Source organism: Triticum aestivum, chromosome 7D (assembly GCF_018294505.1).
Source record: "Triticum aestivum cultivar Chinese Spring chromosome 7D, IWGSC CS RefSeq v2.1, whole genome shotgun sequence".
Classification (NCBI taxonomy): Eukaryota; Viridiplantae; Streptophyta; class Magnoliopsida; order Poales; family Poaceae; genus Triticum; species Triticum aestivum.
This window is the reverse complement of record NC_057814.1, coordinates 534,775,411-534,796,008: the sequence shown is the minus strand read 5'-3', so window position 1 is coordinate 534,796,008 and position 20,598 is coordinate 534,775,411. Positions and strand designations below refer to the sequence as shown.

Here is a 20,598-nt window from a genome sequence, read left to right as displayed (position 1 = left end):
CGTTACTCTGTTCTTCTGAACTTAATACTCTAGATGCATGCTGGATAGCGGTCGATGTGTGGAGTAATAGTAGTAGATGCAGGCAGGAATCGGTCTACTTGTCTCGGACGTGATGCCTATATACATGATCATACCTAGATATTCTCATAACTATGCTCAATTCTGTCAATTGCTCAACAGTAATTTGCTCACCCACCATAATACTTATGCTCTTGAGAGAAGCCACTAGTGAAACCTATGGCCCCCGGGTCTATTTTCCATCATATTAATCTTCCAACACTTAGCTATTTTTATTGCCTTTTATTTTACTTTGCATCTTTATCATAAAAATACCAAAAATATTACCTTATCATATCTATCAGATCTCACTCTCGTAAGTAACCATGAAGGGATTGACAACCGAGTGAGGGCTTTTGGTGGCCGGGCTACAGGCAGGCCGCAATCTGGGTCGTTCGTTTGGGCTTTGGGATTGTGTATCAGTCATTTCACAACATGTGTGTGGCAGGCCTAGTCTGGGAAATACGGTCCGTGATACATGTAGGCTCGCATAGGCGTATGCTATTCGGCCCATTAACCGTTCGTGTTCCCCGGCCCGTGGGGTGACTCCTCGGCCTGGACCGACAATTTGGTACAGGACCGAGATTCTGAAACAGCACATGTTTGTGGGCCCAGTCAGGCATGTGGAGCAGGTAGATCCACGCGTCTGTGTTTCCTCGTCATTACCCTCTCTTCCACACAAAGCTCGCGTCCAGGGCTGCTCTGTTCTTTCACACGGGCGCGCTGCGGCGGTGATTCCCCACCGGTGAGATGTCAACGGACGGTCTGGAGCTTAACGGGTAGGTTATTGTTCCTTCAAGTTATCTCTCATCCTAGCCAGCCCCGCCCCCCGGTAGGATTTCTCTTTTTTGCAAATCCATTCGCTGACGGCGCTAGGTTTGACTACAGTAACTTTGGAGCCAACCTTGCCGGATTGGAGTTTGATGTGTTCCCGGTGGAATCCCAGGATTCCATGAGTGCTCCACCCATAGAGCTCGAGAAGAACGAAGAATCAGGGCTGATCAAAGATGGGCAGAGATTTGAGGTGTGCTCTGAAGCTACAAGCGGCTGGACGAGGAGGTGCGTTCTTTTTCCATCACAAATCATGCTCCATTTCGCATCTGTTTAGCTTGCCATAGCTTGTGTGTACACCCGGGTGATAGATTTGTTGGTAGTCCAAATGAAGTAGTTATTTTTCTGATTCGTCTTGTTTGATTCATCTCAGTCGTAGTGAGAGGCAAGGTGCAATGGTTTCAGATTGAACATTTATCTGGTTCGTTTGTTGGATTATAGGGATTACTGAGATCAACCTAGGATGCGCACACAATATATGTGCTGATTGGATTATAGGATGGTCTTGTGGGCCTGAGCAGCTATCATCGGATTCTAAGAAATGGGTGTTTTGTGGATTTAGGAGGCTGGAAAAATTGTAGAAAAGGTTATGCTGGACTTGAGCGTGGATTTTTTGAATTGCATATCATGCTTTCTGACGGTGTCGTATAGAATGTAGTTGGGTAGACAGAAGTCAACTATGTGCTTGGTGAGTTTAAACATGGCGTCCTATGATTAGGCAAAAGTGGGACAGGTAGCTATGCGTATGTGGGCAAAACAGTTTTGTTTTTCTTGTTCTATGATGTTCTGCTGAAAAACTTTAGAGAAAAATGTTGAATGTGTATGTAAACATGTAAACACCTGCTAGAGCAAATAGGAACCAATTGGACTGATTGTGGTCGTGTGGTTTGGCTTGCGTACGTAGAGCTGGGTTATGGTGGTGACAGCAAAATTGCTATTGCAGCAGGCAGACGGTGCCCTATTTTGTATGTCATTTCCATTGCGTGGCTTTGTCTCTATGCATGCAGCGGCCCTTGTCGATATATGTTTTTTAAGTGTCTAATTCTAGTATGTATGCTGACTCTTGTGAATTTTACCGGGTCGCAGAGTGAGGCTAGGGAAGGTACCTGATGAGAGGGGCATGAACCCGGACAGGAAGACGGCACTTGAGCTGTCTATCCGTGCTTTTGCCGAAAAAGGTGAAGGGCATGTCGTGAGTCCAAAAATTGGCACGGAGTTTGACTCGCTGGACGAGGCGTATGAGTTCTACAACGTATATTCATGGGAAATAGGGTTCAGTATACGGCTGGCAAAGAGCAGGCTGAACGTGCAAAGAACAAGATGTATGCAAGAGATTGTCTGTGCGTGTGCGGTACGTCTATGAAAAAAAAGCCATTCTTATTATGCATCCAAGTATCGATCATTTCATTGAGGTTGACAAACATCTTCTTTTAATTTTCAGGGGTCCCCGTTGAAGGAGAACAGCCGTTCTTCGAGGTGTGGTTGCAGTGCAATGATAAGGCTGCTCTGATCAAAGGATGGCGGTTGGTACATATCAGAGCACAAAGCAGGGCACAACCATCCGCTTTCCATTACATGTGGACAGAAAATGCATTGGAAGTCGCATACGCATATAGATAGATACACCAAGGATCTTGTGAAACAGCTCAGGGATAATAATGTTGGCCTCGGAAAGGTTTTCAGCATTATTGGTAGCTTATTTGGTGTCACGGAGAATGTGCCTTTTACAAAGAGGTCGTTGAAGACATTATGCAAGAAGCTCAACAAGGAGCAGTCGGATTTTGATGCTGTCAAGACTATGAACCTGCTTGGGGAGATGAAAGCTAACAATCCAGATTTCAACTACACCGTGCAGGTCGACGAGGAGAGCCGCATAAAGACACTTATGTGGGTGACTAGTAGGGGGTGCGATCAGTACAGGTGTTTCGGAGATGCAATAACATTTGACACAACCTACAGGACAAACTTGTATGATATGCCATTTGGTCTCTTTGTCCGCGTCAACAACCACTTCTAGAGCATAATTTTCGGGGGAGCGATGATGAGAGACGAGAAAGAGGAAACATTCAAGTGGATCTTCAGGGAGTTTGTCCGTATGGTGGGTGGGAAACACCCGCAGACAATACTTACAGGTTGGTGTGCCGGAAACTGAGTTTTGTTTCCATATCAGCATTAATCATGCCATTATTTCACTGCACAGTTATGATTGTCTGATCCTTTCCTCGTTTTGGTTTGTTGGGTTACAAATGCAGATCAGGCACGCTCCATGGAGCTGGCAATCGAAGCAGAGCTGCCCAATACCGTCCACCATTGGTGCAAATGGCACGTTTTGAAAAAAGCTAAGGAGTCCATGGGTGTTCTTTGGAGCAAGAACAGCGAATTCAAACTGGAATTTCACAAGCTTGTCCATCACATGATCACGGGAGTTTGAGGAGGGATGGAGACAGATGTTGGAGAAATACTCTTTGAAGAAACATCCTGTCTTGACGCAGATATATGAGGTCAGGCATAAATGGGCGAAGCCGTACTTTAGAGGGGTGTTCTGTGCCAGGATGACAAGCACTCAACGGAGCGAGAGCGCCAACCATCTGTTGAAAGGTTACGTGCCGCCAGGGTGCCCAATGCATCTATTTCTTAAGCAGTTTCAGAAACTGCAATTTGACAGAGAGGCGGAGGAGAGTTTCCAGGAGAAGAGGACGTCCCTGGTGAGTGTGTTGCGCTTTTTTTAATAACAAAGTTTATCTTGCTTCCTCACCATGATAATCACCTCGGCTTGTGTTTCGGATCGCAGAGCTTTGTGTGCCTCCGGGTCAATCTTCCAATTGAGAGGCATGCTAGCAAAGTTTACACAAGAGCTATGTTCGAAAAGTTTGGTGAAGAATTGTATAAGTGTGGGGCGCATGTGTTGGATGAGGTGGTGCCTAGGAGGGTTTATAAGTCGACCCATGTAGAAGCGGAAAAAAGGGAGAAATGGAGCAAAGTTGAATTCAAGATAGAAGTGGATGAAGACGAGAGTTTTTTCAGTTGCAAGTGCGGTTATTTTGAACATGCTGGGATAGTGTGTTGCCATGCATTGCAGGTGTGTCTTGGTGATCAACTACCAGTTTAATTATGTTCCATTTGCCTTGTTTGCTAGCTGAGATGCAAATCTTACAAACATCCTTTCTGTCCCCCTGTTACAGGTGATGGTGCACTTCCGATTGCAGAAAATACCACAGAAGCATATACTTAAACGATGGACGAGAGAGGCGCGTGACATTCTTCCTGACCATTTGGTGAGGTATCAGAGAGACAGAGGACCACCAGCTAGTGACACATTCAGACACCACACAATGTACATGAAAGCGCTTGAATGTGTCGTGCTTGGAGACAGCAATATTAAGTGCTACGATGTTTTCATGGCTATGATGAAAGAGGTACATGCGACTCTGCTTCCGCTAAGCATTGATAAAGATGGAATGGGGCTTGCAGAGAGAGAAAAACAGCAGCAGAATGCAGCACAGAAGGGCCATGCACCAACGGAGGGCGATACTGTGATGCAAAAACTTACCGGAAACGGTGAATCCAGTTGCTCTGCTATTGGCCTGAATGAGAAGAAGAGGCAGAGGGGGAGGCCGACAAACTGCAGGGACAAGGCTCCGTATGAGCAGCAAGTTAAGAGGTCGCGGTTTTGCACTATCTGCAGAGAGCAGGGGCACAAGTGTACAACTTGTCCCCAGCGAGGCAATTTGCCGAAAGCTCCAAGGAAGTCGCCGAAATGCACGAACTGTGGTGTCGTTGGACATCGGCGCAATACTTGCGGCACTAAGAAAGCAGGCCCATTTGAGCCGAACCTCCTGTAGGCGGTCTGATTTGCCTTGCATCTGTTCTGTTGATTTATCATCTGTTTTTCCGATGTTTTTCAGACTCTATGTCATGTATGCTTGAAGTGAACTCTATGATATGTGACCAGCATTACTTATTACTGAATGTATCGTTTAGTAAATCGGCTGGTGATGATGTATGTTCAAGAAAACAACATGCGCCGTCATGGTGACATGATTTTTCCATCTGTGTCTGGTAGAACACAAGACTAACATGGGCACAGCTAATGGCATCTCTTGCTGGTGGAGGTGGTGAGAACATGATTGTGCAATTGGATATTGCACGTGATCAGTTGGTGATTTTTGAAGGTGGAGATGGAAACAGCCGAGTTATTCTCCAAGTTGCTTTGCTTTAATATTGCTTGAGTCAAAAAAATGTGCAAAGAAGGCGGCGCTGTTGTCATGTTTTGATGTGACAAAAAGGCTATAGTAGGTAGCTTGCGATAGGCTGCTCCATTGCACTCTGTCACCAGGCCACAGTGGTGAGCACGCGGGCGCTGCCTTGCACATGTGTGCCCGACGTATCGAACAGGCATTCATGGCTTGCATCAAGGCGACGTGGGTGGGGGTGAGTTCAAGGCTCCATTACAAGGCATGGGCATAGAGCTGGCTTGCTTTCTTGTGGAGAAAAAAATGTTTGATGAACGGATTTAAGAGTTGAGATCTCTATTGTTGAGATAAAAAGGCAAGAAAAAAAGTGTTTATGCGATAAGAATAATCTTTTGATAATCTATGTGCGTAGTTGGATGTGGGTGATGAATTTTTGCCCAACACTTTGCCCACACCGTGTGGTCTCTCTTTCTAGAGGTCTGGGTAGTAGCGCGAGCACGCATGCATCGGCAGGCGCCTGATTTGACTGGTGATGGAAGCGCTGCCCCCGAAACCTTTTTCCCTTGAACTGATCTAGCTGGTTCATCACCGCGCCACCCGGGGCAGTGGTTGACAAGATCCATGGACAGGTGCACCACGCCGCCCATCTGTGCTGCACTTAATGGACGGGACATAATGTACTAGCTCTCGGTATAGGGGGTAGAGAACGTATGCGGGCTGCGTGGTTGATCCGGTGCCACCGAATTCAAACTCGCAACTATAGGTGATACGTAGACGATATTGTTTGAAATTTGAAATTCCTGTTTGGGAGGGAAACGAAAATTTTCGGTCCTCTATTTAAGGACGTGGCGCGGACACATGGGAAATCATTCAAGCAGTGAGGCAGGAGATGGTGCGCGGCACTGACCACAACAGCGAGCACTCGCCAGCTTCCCAACTGACGGATGCAACGGGCTCAAGCTTGACAGTTGGGGGGGCGGGCAGGTTAGATCATTGATCTCCCACTTGCACCATTTCCGTCCCTATGCATGCTTTTATCTTCTAACGTGTTCTTCCCATGCATGACCAGGTCCTTAGTGACGCTGTAGGGCTCGATGCTATCGTGTTCCATGATCCACCGTTGGACATAGAAGTAGCCAGTGTTGAGGTTATTGGTTCATGCACAAACTTTTCATAAAAAAATGGTAATTCCGTGCGTGTGAAAAATGGTTGTAAACTGAATCGTGATGCTTTTTTGCAGGCTAGCATTATGGGGCAGGGCCCTCCGATCTCGATGGGTCAGCAAATAAATGAAGAGCTCGTAGGAAATGTGAGTGGTGTTTTCGTTAGCAATTTGGTTCTACCATAAGAATTTTGCTTGTGCCCCCGCAATGCAAGAAAGTTAACTGGAAAATGGAACTGTTTTTTAGCAGGTTGATCTCACCATCGAGCTGCCGTTTTGCTTCTGGGAAGAGGAGTCAGCAGACTACGATCCTTGCATGGCACATGCAAAGCAAAGCGTTGCATGCGAGCTGGCTGATGGGGACCACTTGTCAGCTACTGGCCCTGGCGATGATGGTGATGAAGATGATGACGCTGAGAGCCCTCCATGCAAACGTGCCAAGATGTAGATTAGTCTGAGAGTGAACATGTACCAGTTAGCCATTCTAAAAGTGATGTACGTGTGCGTTGTTAGTGTTTAGTTGATAATCATGTATTTATGGCATGATTTCATGTATCCAAGTTGTCAAGTGGTCCAGATTGAACACTTTTTTCTGGCTAGCTAAGTGTGCACTTGACATAAAAAATTGCAATCTACCTTCCATCGTTGTGAGATTAGCTTACGATGATTAGTGGGGATGTTAATCACATGCGCTGCCGTGAAGTGTCTCTTTCTTATTTGTTGAGTGCATCTCGAGTGAATGAAAAAATCGGGCAACCCGCTTTGTGGCCGTGGATTGATGCAATCATGGACACAATGGTGGCCACTTGGTTAGAAATCGTTTCGAGGCACATGGTGCTGTGAGACCGGGCAGGTCTATATATGTACTGCCAGGAGCGGGAATGCATTAAACAAAAGCATAGCACATCTCCCGGAGTTGGACAGAGGAGGAGGAACCCAAGGCTAGCACAGGTACTACTTGTTCGTCTTCCACCTCTTGCTCATTCCTCCATGGCTGCTTTCTGATGTTCTGCTTGTTCTTATGATTTTGGTGTTCTTGGAACAGGTTGGGTGTGGAGATGGGCCGGAGACCAAGGTACTACTCGCCTGCGCCACCGCCTGATGTGCCGTCTTCCTCGACCATGGTGCCTACGAAGAAGGTGCCCGTCCTCAACACAGCCTACCACAATGGTATGCTCCAATCGATCGCGGGGGACTGGAATCCCAACATGAAGGGTGTGTTTAGGGGAGCGGGAATGTACGAGTTGTGCAAAATCAAGATGCTAGGAAATAATAACCGCATCTTCTCCATGTCTCTCCTAGCACGCATAGACCCCAAAACCATGAAGATGGACATGGGGGACGGTAACTTTGTAGAGATAAATGGTAGAGAGGTTTCCAAATGCCTCGGACTAGACCCTTGTGGTAGGAAGATAGATATCCCCGGTGGTGCTTGCTTGGCAGACCGGGGAGCATTGCTAGCAAGATTGCATGAAATCCTAGACACAAAAATGCACAAGGCGTGCAAGATCCCCATTGTGAAAGTTAAGAATATAGTGCAAAATGCAAGCAAGGTAGCAATAGTTGGCGCCGAGAAAGAGCAGATGATGGCGGCGTGTACTGTCATTGCCGCGTCAACTTTTCTTGTTCCTAGAGGAGCCCATCCCAAAATATCGAACGAGCTTCTGCCCGTGCTTGCTGATCCAAATCACATATCGGACTACGATTTCTGTGATTATGTGGTCGAGGGGTTGAGAGAGGCTGCAACCAAGCTGAGGGAGGATCTTCTCCATGACCCTTCTCAGCTAATCCTTCAAGGATGTCTACTCATACCGCAGGTTGGTTTTAGTGGTTGTTGCTTTTTTTCATTTTTCATTTTGTGAGCATTTGTTGTGCCCCCGCTAGCAATGACACGTTTTTGCTTGTTGTTCTTTGCGAAAAATGAAAACACAGATGATTTTATGCGACTACCACGAGCATGGGATGCAAGGGCGTGAGGGTCTGCCGCTGCCTAGGCTGGCTCACTACTCGGACACGTTAATGAGGCTACTGATCAAGAAGCATGCAGCAAGGAACGGGGTGGACGCTAGATTTGAGGTGACAGAACCAAAAAAACATTCTGTTCTTTGATTGCAAATTCTAACATTTAATGCAGTTGAAACTGCATGTTCATTAATTCACTATGATTGTTCGTCTGCAGGCTTCGGATGTGCCAAGATCTCCTGCATTTAATGTAGCTTCCGGGAGTGCAGCTCCAGCCCAAGCCTTGAACACGCCAAGCCCTGGTGTGCATGCGCCGGCTGGTGGATTTGGCGTGGCCCATGAAAGGGTGGTGGATCCGCAGGTGTGTGCCAACTATCTTTTCTGCAACAGTTGTAAGGTCTAGCAGCTTTTGTCGAACCTTCCTTGAAAGTGTACTGACTTGTCTCCGGGTGTGCACGTGTAGATTCTAGCGGCGCTAAGGGAATCAGTGGAGCACCAGTTCAGGAAACGTGAAGAGGCATTTGTCAAGATGGTCGACGAGGCGAAAGAAAAGGTGCTGGAAGAAATACGAACAAAGACGGCTGCCAAACGACAGAGAGATCTAGAAGAAACTCTTGATGATTTCATGGAAAGGGTTAAGAGGCAAGCTCCGGTGGCTGCGGCATTCCCTAATATCGGCCAGTCATCGACTGTTCCAAGAAGCATGACAGGTACGCGTCTAAGCAAGCGTATTCCATGATTAGTTGTAGTATTGGTCTGTTTTGTTTAGAGGGTGGGGGCTCTGTGAAAAGTGTGCCATGCACGGTTTAGTGTGCCATGCATGCAGCCTAGAGGAGGAGGGGGTGTCTGGGTGACCAGTTTGCATGGGTGTGGGCCAGGCATTTGCATGCACCAGAAAAACTAGTACGTCGGGAGCTCTGATTAGGCACTTGATGATAAATCGATTTGTTTTCTTTGGGACGGATAGTGTGACGGATCTGGCAGCAACATCACGTGAGGCAGCACGGTCTCTCATGGTCGTTGTGGTCCGTAACGAGGGGGCGAGTGGACAATCTGGTGCGTTTGGTCCGGATTAAGGAAGCATGTTCTCCATTTTGTTACATACATTGAAAAAATCTAATTCTTAATTCTTGTTCCAGTGCCCGAAGTGGGTGCAGTTCCTGATCACGGCGCTAAAAAAGCAACGAACGTCTCTGCACGTGGCAAAGGTGGGTGCCGACAAAAGTGGCCCTTGCTAAACTAATTTTTTGTTTTGTATGCTTTGTGAATTGACTTGTTTTGCGGCGTGTTGTGCTTGCAGAACCTGTGGCCCCTCTTGAGCATGATGAGCCTATGGTGCCTGATGAAGAGCCGGAGGATAAGCCAATGATCGAGGATATAAAAGGCAAAGGGCATGTCGTTCAATGTAAGTTATCCGTGTCGTTTAACTGCTAGTTGCACGCCAGGTGTGTTGCATGGGCTAACGTGTGCAAGTTTGCCACCATTCTGTAGTGCCGCCTCATAGATGCATGAGGCAGACTACCATGCATGAGGTCCTTGGTTGTGGTGCACGTGATCAAGTGGTGCCATATACGACCATGGCGGAAGGTTTGTTTATAAAAAATGCAATCATCTGTTAACAATGGTTGTTATTTACTGATAGAGTTAATGACTAACTGTGTGCACGTGTGCAGCTGCTGCGCCGGACCTGCCAGATCACCGTATTGCTACTGTCACGCCCATAGGGAACAAGAGGCTTGCCCTGCCTGGAGATGGCCAGCAGAGTAACCCACTTCCTCTAGGTGCGTTTCAAAAATCATCTGGGTGCATGCGTATTTGTTTTTTCGGTTGTGGTTGCCTGACATGGAACTCGTGTATGCAGCGGTTGTTCCAGCGATGCCAGCCCCGCCACCTGCTCCACATAATTATGGGTTCTCGCCGTTTGAACTGGAGCTTCATCACTTCTTCTACCCGAACCACGTGTGCATGGATTTGTATGAGACTGTCGAAATGCTTAGCGAGCCATCTGAGCTTGGCAGGTTAGTTACCGTGTATTTGTTCCCCACATTTTCAAGCACCAGGGGTAAGCAAATGTCAAATTGGTAAACATGTGTGCTGTTTGTCGTGAGCAGGACTTGGTTCGAACACCTCTCCCCCACTGTGCTACGTCTGGATGGTCACAACATGAAGTACCAGTTCAGTTTGCATGGGGAAATGCTGTACACGGGATTCGATGCGTGGGTGCACGGTTGGAACGAGAGGGAGAGTAGGATGATGGCAAGGGTCCACCTGCCTAATTGGAGGGGTTTGGTTCCTCCTGATGTCGTGGTTAGTTACTCTGAACGATAACGAAAATTGATCTGCTGAACATGTTGTTTATTATGGATCGTTATTCTGATGAGTCTTTAACTTTTTGTCTGTTTTTTTTGGTTTGCAGCTCCACATGGACAACATCGATTCTGCTGAGACACGCGAGCTCTTGTTGGGGATGCTGGCTGCACCAAACCTAGGATTCTGTCTATCCCTGTGCCGTCTGGTACGTATACACGTGTACAACTCTATTACTAGTTGCAGGGCTACATGGGTCAAGCTGACCAAGACTGTTTTGCGTGGTTTGCAGATCATGATGCCTGCGTGGCTCAGCCATGAGTGGAGCTTGTACGTCTGTGACATGGAGCGCACTATGATCACTGTGCTTGACCCCATGTACACGGAAATGACACGTCATGTGTACGAGATAAAGCACGGGAATACCGTACGCACGGTGCTTAGAGGTCTGAAGATTATTGGTATGATGATGGATGATGGCTGGGAGATGGACATTACAAAATGGACGGTGGTGTACAACGAGGGCATGCACGTTGCATGCCGTAGGTGAGCATCCGTGCTTGTTCATCGCTCGTGTTCCTTCATTTGCATAATAAGCATGCAGCTAATAGACTTTGCTCCGTGTAACAACAATGTTGACAGTGATGAGTCGCCAGGGTACGTTGCATACTACGCTGACAACTACAACGGTTTCGGCCTTGAGGAGGATGTTCAAGTTGTGAGTACTCTACATTAATTATTTCATTTCCATGATTGTGTCTGTTGCCACTTGCATAACATCATTTGCCTGTCTTGCTTTTCATGTGGGAGAACAGCATGGACTTCCACAGCGGCGGAAGAGAATGTTGTACGAGACCCTTGCATGCCAAGGCAACGTTGCTCCTCGCCCAGGCATTATGGAGATAGTTGAGGAACAGGAAGAGTAGATTCCGAACGAAGGTCTGCCATTTTTTGTAGGTGGCTTGCAGCCGGTTCGTTCGTAGCAAGGTGTGCCATTTTTTGTAACTGGCTTGCAGCCGGTTCTGTCATGCCATGAGTTGTACTGGACTTGGCACTTTGATTATCGCTGGAACTCCTTAGTTGTAATTCTGTATGGCGTGTGTTGCCCTGCACGTGGACAACTGTGTTTTGGAATCAACCTTGATCAGCTTAATCCCCCTACATGCCTATGTGTCCATGTGCAATTTTTTGTCTGGAGAAAATGATCATTGTAGACGAGTAGCGGGCGTGGCGTGAAATGTCATGTCAGCAACGGCTATGGCAATCAATTATGCGTTGGCAGCTTGAGTCGTTGGGCACCCATCCTTTCTAGGAAAAGTAGCCTTTGGGGATGGCATGTGCTATATAATGCTCCACCCCTCCAAGCTGGCAACGGGCAGACCGGCGAGCCATGTCTTCTTCCAATTCTTCAAACTCAAGGGCGTCTTCTTCCTCAAGGCGTGCCCACGCTGCTAGCCTAAGGTCTCCGGTGAGGTACAGGGTTGGCCCGATGGACTACCAGCCACCTGTGCCTTGCAGGTGTAAGCTCAAGCCGAAAGCGGCCATGTGGATTTCCTGGAGCGACGACAATCCAGGGAGGAGGTACTACACGTGCGCCAGGGCCAGGGTTAGTATTTCGAAACCTCCATTTTCCTTTAGTATTGGTACTTGAGTTTTGGCCTGTAAGCTTGTCTCGTGGCAAATGTTCTTGCAGATGGGGGGGTGCGAGTTCTTTGATCGGCACGATGATCCTATTGAAGATGAATACCTGAAACAACTGCTGATAGATCTGCGTGACAAGGTGCGTCTGCTGGAACGAATGAATGAAGAGCTCCGTTGGAAGCGAGGGCGATGCAACATCTCGAAGAAAGCAGGCAGGAGGTTGCACAGCAAGTCCCAGAGCCAAACCTTGGCAGCCACCGCGGTGGATATGTGATGAATGTTGCTGTGTGCATTCTTCTGCTAGCACTTGTGTACAAGGTGTTCTGCATGTAGATGCAGATTAGTTGGAAGCAACCACGCAGCAAAACTCATCAGTTTGTGATGAGTTTTGTGATGGTTTATCTAGCTACGTGAGATGAAATAGTGTAATGCTCAAATTCTCATGCAGTACAAATGTGTCACAGAGGTGTCCTTGAGCAAAGAGGAAATGGTAACATGATTTGTTGCTCGTTTTAACATCTGCTCGTCCTCCGAACTGCCCTACAGAACAAGGAACGTTCCTTTGATTGCTTTGAGTGAATCGTGTGCCGCCTTTGTTTGGTTCCCTTGCATCCGCATCAGCTCGTAAAGCATGAGGTTGCCGTGTGATTCCAATGTATCCTGGAAGGAGCAGAAATGTATTAGCACAGATAATTGAAAAGGAGTACATGGCTTCCGTGTCGTGGGCAAATATTTACTTTGGTCAATGGGATTTGTAGCCTGTCACCGTCGTAATTCCTTGCAAAGAATGTAGCGCCCAAGCCAGTTTCATCTCTGGGAATTGGGAAGATTGGCGAGGCGATCATTAGAAAAAATGGAGACATGAAAAACAAGATGGAAAAAAAGCGGCCGTAGTGTAAAGTAAAACATACTTGTTTATTTTTTTCCCGCATTATGATAGGAAATGTGCGACCCCAGTTAGTGAAGTCGCAATGCCAAGAGCTGAAGAAATTATGTAGACAGTTAAACAGGGCAGCATGAAGTTTGTTGCTTACAAACTCATGCATGCTGACCCGCCGATTGCTATAACCAAAAGGTCCAACTGCTGGGTCTAACATGATGATGCGTTTCCGCATCATATCAAATAGGTAGACAGCCCATCCGTCTGGGAGTATAGCTGGGATAAACCACTGCACAATAAAAATTTGGTTACTTATGTTCAATCTTCAAAGAATGCCATGGCCAGCTGATGAAAATTTGTGTCGTACCATTCTGCACGAAGCCGGGTTGCAAACACTTGTTCCTTCTTGGAAACCCGTGCGGATAGATTGAACAGTCAATGGATCAGCGTTTGACAAAACAGTTGTCTGCGGTCATGAGAACAAATGGGTCAATTTTATAAGATGAACTATGCAAATATGGAAAGGTAATATGCACGGTTAAGTGCAAGGCTGGTAGGGGTCTCACAACAAAGTCAGGCTCTATGTACTTCCTCCAGATGTTACCGGGCGTGTCCTTGGAGCAAGACTAATCCAGTTGGGCAAGCCTCCGAAATATAGCAGTACACAACTCATGTGACATTGGTGCTCCAGATGCAAGTTGTCGCTGAATTTCAAACCCTTCGATTGATATTAACCTTGGTTTAAGATGTACAATCCAATTCCTATTGGAGCATTCAAAAAAGCATGTGGTTAGGATATACCAAGTAAAAATGTGGAGGGGCGACAGAATAATTGATGTCTTGCGTTAATGTTTAACTTGCCTCTGCAAATTTGCCATGGAGGCTGCTGACATCCAGTCTCGTATAGCCCTAAGCGCGTTTTCTGGGGGTGGCGGGGGGACAGAACCGGCAACCCATGGGTCCCTCCCAAAGTTGCTCTGTGCAAGGTCAATCTTCACAGGTGCCCCGTCTGTTGTTGCACCAAACAAAATCGCCGTGGGGTGTGGCCGCATCTCGCCATAATAAGTGACAAGGATCGCAGTTAGATCATCATACATTGACATGATGCTGCTGGCAATCTCCATAACCGTCGCATCCTGTGCTATTGGTTTCTGTTTTTGACCAAGGCCATCTTCTGCATTGGGGAAGGTAAACAAAGCCTCTTCGACGGACCAGATTGTATACTTGATGATAAGCTTCCATCCCTTTTCCTCGAAATTGAACTACTGGCAGACAACGCACCTGTAAAAAATGTGTAAGAAAAGTTAGGGTTGTGCAGACGGAAAAATTGTTGCCGTGGTGATAAGGCACAGGGTGTGAAAAAAACACACCTTCATGCAGCCCTGGGGCTGGAAGGCGTGGTCCAATCTTGCTGACTAGTGGGGTGCTTAGCTGATCAGTTGATGGAGTGCGAGGCGCGGCGTGGATGGTTGTCTCTTCACTCTTCAGGATACACATTTTCCGTCCATGTGCCTTACAGCATGTACACATTTCTCCGAGGCACGCTATTAGCTTGTCAGTGAAGGTGAACATGTTCGATTGGAACGCTTGCCTCATTTCCGATATGTTTGCTAAGCCGCGTGCATTTTGTTCCCATAGAAGTATGCCAAGCTTCTGAGCTAACTGTATTATTTAGTGCAAACATGAAAAACAAAAGTTATTGATCCGCGTACTTGAAGGGCGTTGGCTTCGTGTTAGAAAAAAAAATCTCACACAAGACACAAAAAATGTCTATCGGAATTCTTACTATGGTAGGGTACCGCGAGCGTATGTAATTTGAAAATTCCTGCGGGCCATTTCTCGTGTAAGAAGATCGTAGCATTGGTGAGCATGGATTGTTTGCTCTTTTGGTCGCAATAGCAGGCCTAGCCATTTTTTCTGTAACGGTATGATTCCGAGCTGACTCGAGCCCCCCGACGGCCGTACCACTCCTGACCTGTTTTTTGAAAAGAATGATGAGTATGACAGGGTGAAAAAGAACACACATTTGTTGTGTTGGGTGTGTATGCCGTTGCAAAAATGAAACCCATCTTCAACAAAATACCTTGCCGCCACTGAAAGTGACTTCTCCACCAGCGATGTTAACCGTGATTTGCTCAACCATCTTTTTCATTGACTCATAGTCGTACAGGCTTATCCTTGGTGTCACTCCTTCTGGCTTGTTCAGTACACTGAGCTCTAATCTGTCGAGGACAAAAACCTGGTTGCAGCAGAAAAATGTGGTCAGAAACGAAAACAGATATGAGAAAATGCATGATAAAAATGTTTATTCGTGACTCATGTATGAGAAAATGCATGAAACAAACAAAACAGATATACGTGCCTGCAAGAACAGATGGCATCCGACTATATGTATAGTTGGGTTCCTCTTTGAAACATCGTTTTTGAACTTCTTCACTGCTTGGAGCAAATTTTTCAGTACGTAAGCCCCCCAGTTCCAATCTTTGATCTTGCTGACATTGTTCAGTGTTGCCCAGAAATCTACTGATATGTAGTCATGTTTGGCGGTCGGGGCGAGCACATGTCCAATGATGAAAATCACAAATGCAATTTTGAAACAATCCTTCTCTGTTTCTGTTGATTCTTCTGATATGGGTCCAAGCAAGAATGATTCAGCGGCTTTGAGGCTGTGTGTGCCTTTCTCGCTAACTGATGCTGCTATCCGTGTGTACTCGATACAAGCTACAGATGGTTCAACGCCTTCACCTTCAATTGTTAGATTCCCACATGGGATGCCAAAAACATAGTTCAAATCCTTGTCAAACAAATCCAACACCCCCTGTGACTCCAGGTTCAAGGAGCAGGAATCTAAATCAACTCTATCGATCAAATAAGCACTGTATTTCAAGTTAATCTTCTGCCATGACTTCAAATCTAGCATTCCTCCGAAACCGGTTTCCCTAACTAGCTCCCGCTTGAATTCACTAAACTGTGCTATTACTGAACCAGCCTTGAGCAGTGATAACCTAGAGGTGAAACATGGTGTGCCAGCTACTCCGGTTGAACAACCTGAACCATCACCATCGCTATTCCAATCTTCAGGAGATTGGGCGCTGTTTTCTACCCGATTGATAACCATCGCAGCTTGTACTCCACTAAAAGGAATTGACATTTTATCCCTCCCCGCCTGCCCATGAGACATATACGGCGACTTAGATTGGGGACGAATACAAGCAAAATAAGAGCAAAGAATGGCCATGCCGGCGGCGAGAAAAATGAGATGTGGCAGGATTGGCGTTCGGTACCTCTTCCGTGTGGACCGGATCGCCGCCGACTGCCCTCGCGCAGCGCCGCCAGATGAGGGGGCTCGCCGTGGTAGGGCAACTCGCGTGCCGAGGAATAGGCTGCCGCACCTCGTTCAGTGGGAGCCAAGCTCCTTCCGGTGAGAAGAACAGAGGAACACAGAGCTGCGTTGGGTGGAGGGGGAGGTAGATGGCAACAGGGTGGCGTTGATGTGAGGGATAGTAATTTTCAAGACGTGACACGACTGTAAAGGTGGGACACATAGCACGGCTGGTAGCTGTACCGCAGCGTCGAGAATCTCTGCTGCACTGGGAACTAATTAGAGACAACTTTACGTTTGCGTGCATGTGTACCGTGGTTAAGTGCGTGGTTACCTGAGTGCTTATAAAAATTAACGAAATAACATGAAATTAAGTTCCTGTAATCTGCTACCTAATGCTATGGCACGTGTATAAAACGATCATTTCATTATGCAAGCATCTGATTAAACACCATCATCGACACGCATAAACCCAAAAAAGTCATTAGCGATGATTAATTATGGGCGCTTGAAACACTACTGCGTGATTCCGCTAGTCATAGATGTGCCATGGTTACACTTCTGCATCCATTTGTTCTCATCTGGACACGACTCGGCCACGAGGGCCACAACCGCCTGGTACACATCTGCAAAAGTGTGGAGCATCAGTACTGCATCGGTCGAGACTTGTGCGTACATGTCAGAGCCCCTAGGTGCTTCGCATGTGGGGTGGCCAGCGCTGGACGAATACAAGCCAAAAATAAATGGAATACATCCACTATACACTGGCAGTGCGAATCTAGATGGTGGCGCGACGGCAGGGATAGCGGCCTGCCTCTAGCGCGGCCACCAAACGCATTTTTCGTTGACAACCCCTTTATTGTGTTGGTTGCGAGGATTTATTTGTTTGTGTAGGTGCGAGGGACTCGTGCGTGGCCTCCTACTGGATTGATACCTTGGTTCTCAAAAACTGAGGGAAATACTTACGCTACTTTGCTGCATCACCCTTTCCTCTTCAAGGGAAAACCAACGCAGTGCTCAAGAGGTAGCACGGGCGCCTTGATTTTCGGAGGGTCAGTAAAGGAAAAGATTTATTAAAAGATTTGGGCCATGTGTAGTATTAATTATAGGTGATGTCACGGCATGTTACCGCAATTTCCGGGGATGACGTCATGGTGGGTTACAGCATTTCACGGGAGATGAAGAAGGATCTTTTCTAAATATTGAAGATTGACATGAACAAGTGCAAATCAACCTGGGGCCTAATGTTGGGGATATGACTATCAGATATGACCCGCCCAGGAGGGGCCGGGTCATCCATTATGGCGGTTCATCTAAATGAAGCCCAAGAGTATATTAAAGATGGCAGTTCATAGATAGGCTTGTTAAAGGGCCCAAACCCGAAGGCGGCTTGAGGCCCGTAAGTGTAAACCTCCATGTATATGTGAACTTGTATTGTAAGGCATGTAAGATAAGTCACCGAGCCGGACACGTTTGTATGAGCCGGCCGGGACTCTGTAGGCCGCAGGGCATCGACCCGTCTATATAAGGGGACGACCCAGCAGCGGCTTAGGGCAAGAAACAACAGATCGAGAGCCAGGCAGAGCGTATTTTCTCCCTGGTAATCGAAACCCTAGCAATACCACCTCAAACTGGACTAGGCCTTCACCTTCACCGCAAGGGGCCGAATCAGTATGAACTCCTGGTGTCCTTTGTCTCGTTTAACCCCTTTAAGCTAACCTCGTCGCTATGGCTCCACAACTAAGTCCTTCCGTGAGGACATCTGCCGTGACACTTCCATGACAATATCCATAACTAAAGATAGAGAACAACTTAGAACAGAAAATAAAAACTACTTAGTGATAAACAAACAAGCACAGATGAGAATATTCACCCCACGCTATTGCTCCCCGCCAACGTGATGTTGGCTTGAACTACGTCGGAATTTCCCCAAAGAGGAAGGGATAATGCAGTACAGCAACGTTAGGTATTTCCCTCAGTGATGAGACCAAGGTTATTGAACCAGTAGGAGAACCACGCAACACTACGTGAACAGCACCTGCACACAAATAACAAGTACTCGCAACAAGAAGTGTTAAAGGGGTTGTCAATCCCTTTCGGGCAACGGCGCCAGAAATTGGCAAATGGGCATGAGAGAGTTGTAAATATTGATAGATCGAACGCCAAATAAAATAAAGTGCAGCAGGGTATTTTTGTATTTTTGGTTTAATAGATCTGAAAATAAAAGCAAAGGAAAATAGATCGCAAAGGCAAATATAATAAAGAAGAGACCCGGGGGCCGTAGGTTTCACTAGTGCCTTCTCTCGAGAAAATAGCAAACGGTGGGTGAACAAATTACTGTTGGGCAATTGATAGAACTTCAAATAATCATGACGATATCCAGGCAATGATCATTATATAGGCATCACGTCCAAGATTAGTAGACCGACTCCTGCCTTCATCTACTACTATTACTCCACACATCGACCGCTATCCAGCATGCATCTAGTGTTTTAAGTTCATGGAAAAACGGACTAATGCAATAACAACGATGAAATGATGTAGACAAGATCTAGTTATGTAGTAATAGACCCCATCTTGTTATCCTTAATAGCAATGATACATACGTGTCGGTTCCCTTTCTATCACTGGGATCAAGCACCGTAAGATCGAACCCATCACAGAGCACCTCTTCCCATTGCAAGATAGATAGATCAAGTTGGCCAAACAAAACGCAAATATCAGAGAAGAAATACGAGGCTATAAGTAATCATTCATATAAGAGATCAAAGAAGACTCAAATAACTTTCATGGATAAAAAGATAGATCTGATCATAAAATCAAGTTCATCGGGTCCAACAAACACACCGCAAAAAGAGTTACATCATATGGATCTCCAAGAGACCATTGTATTGAGAATCAAACGAGAGAGAGGAAGCCATCTAGCAACTAACTACGGACCCGTAGGTCTACAAAGAACTACTCACGCATCATCGGAGAGGTACCAATGGGCATGATGAACCCCTCTGTGATGGTCTCTAGATTGGATGTGTGGTTTCTGGATCTTGCGGCGGCTGGAATTGATTTTCGTTGACTCCCCTAGGGTTTCTGGAATATTGGGTATTTATAGAGCAAAGAGGCGGTTCAAGGTATTTTTGTACTTTTGGTTTAATAGATCTGAAAATAAAAGCAAACGAAAATAGATCGCAAAGGCAAATATAATAAAGAAGAGACCCGGGGGCCGTAGGTTTCACTAGTGCCTTCTCTCGAGAAAAATAGAAAACGATGGGTGAACAAATTACTATTGGGCAATTGATAGAACTTCAAATAATCATGGCGATATCCAGGCAATGATCATTATATAGGCATCACGTCCAAGATTAGTAGACCGACTCCTGGCTGCATCTACTACTATTACTCCACACGTCGATCGCTATCCAGCATGCATCTAGTGTATTATGTTCATGGAAAAACAGAGTAATGCAATAAGAACGATGAAATGATGTAGACAAGATCTATTTATGTAGAAGTAGACCCCATCTTTTTATACTTAATAGCAATGATACATACGTGTCGGTTCCCTTTCTATCACTGGGATCAAGCACCGTAAGATCGAACCAATCACAAAGCACCTCTTCCCATTGCAAGATAAATAGATCAAGTTGGCCAAACAAAACCCAAATACCAGAGAAGAAATATGAGGCTATAAGTGATCATGCATATAAGAGATCAAAGAAGACTCAAATAACTTTCATGGATAAAAAGATAGATCTGATCATAAACTCAAAGTGCATCCGATCCCAACAAACACACCGCAAAAAGAGTTACATCGTATGGATCTTCAAGAGACCATTGTATTGAGAATCAAACGAGAGAGAGGAAGCCATCTAGCTACTAACTACGGACCCGTAGGTCTACAAAGAACTACTCACGCATCATCGGAGAGGCACTAATGGGCATGATGAACCCCTCCCTGATGGTGTCTAGATTGGATCTATGGTTTCTGGAACTTGCGGTGGCTGGAATGGATTGTCGTCGACTCCCCTAGGGTTTCTGGAATATTGGGGTATTTGTAGAGCAAAGAGGCGGTTCAGGGGGCACCCGAGGTGGGCACAACCCACCTGTGCGCGCCTCGGCCTCCAGGTGCTCCCTGGTGGGTTGTGCTCCCCTTGGAGCACCCCCGAGGTGCTTCTCCGACCCACTGGATGTCTTCTGGTTCAAAAATATCCACAAAAAGTTTCGCTGCATTTGGACTCCGTTTGGT

General features: G+C 46.5%; 1 protein-coding gene and 1 long non-coding RNA gene across 2 annotated transcripts; both read right to left on the bottom strand.

Annotated features, from left to right (window-relative positions):
- Positions 1-12,336: 12,336 nt before the first annotated feature.
- LOC123164120 (uncharacterized) lies at positions 12,337-13,271 on the bottom strand. Its single transcript, XR_006482167.1, has 3 exons — positions 13,065-13,271; positions 12,891-12,966; positions 12,337-12,813 (listed from the first exon to the last, which is right to left on the bottom strand). It is a non-coding gene; the product is annotated as an uncharacterized lncRNA (long non-coding RNA).
- Positions 13,272-14,729: 1,458 nt separating this feature from the next.
- LOC123171247 (uncharacterized) lies at positions 14,730-16,271 on the bottom strand. The gene is made up of 4 exons (XM_044588832.1): positions 15,396-16,271; positions 15,117-15,272; positions 14,820-15,008; positions 14,730-14,759 (listed from the first exon to the last, which is right to left on the bottom strand). The coding sequence occupies exons 1-4, from the start codon at positions 16,269-16,271 to the stop codon at positions 14,730-14,732; spliced, it is 1,251 nt and encodes a 416-aa protein (XP_044444767.1).
- Between the last annotated feature and the right edge of the window lie 4,327 nt (positions 16,272-20,598).

What these genes read in the sequence shown, in the direction of transcription:
- LOC123171247 (XM_044588832.1), bottom strand. Translation starts at nt 16,271, where the DNA reads ATGGCCATTCTTTGCTCTTATTTTGCTTGTATTCGTCCCCAATCTAAG. An exon ending in TCACTTTCAGTGGCGGCAAG is followed by an intron (nt 15,009 to 15,116) that starts GTATTTTGTTGA and finishes TTCAAAAAACAG; the next exon opens with GTCAGGAGTGGTACGGCCGT. An exon ending in GCTCGCGGTACCCTACCATA is followed by an intron (nt 14,760 to 14,819) that starts GTAAGAATTCCG and finishes TCTAACACGAAG; the next exon opens with CCAACGCCCTTCAAGTACGC.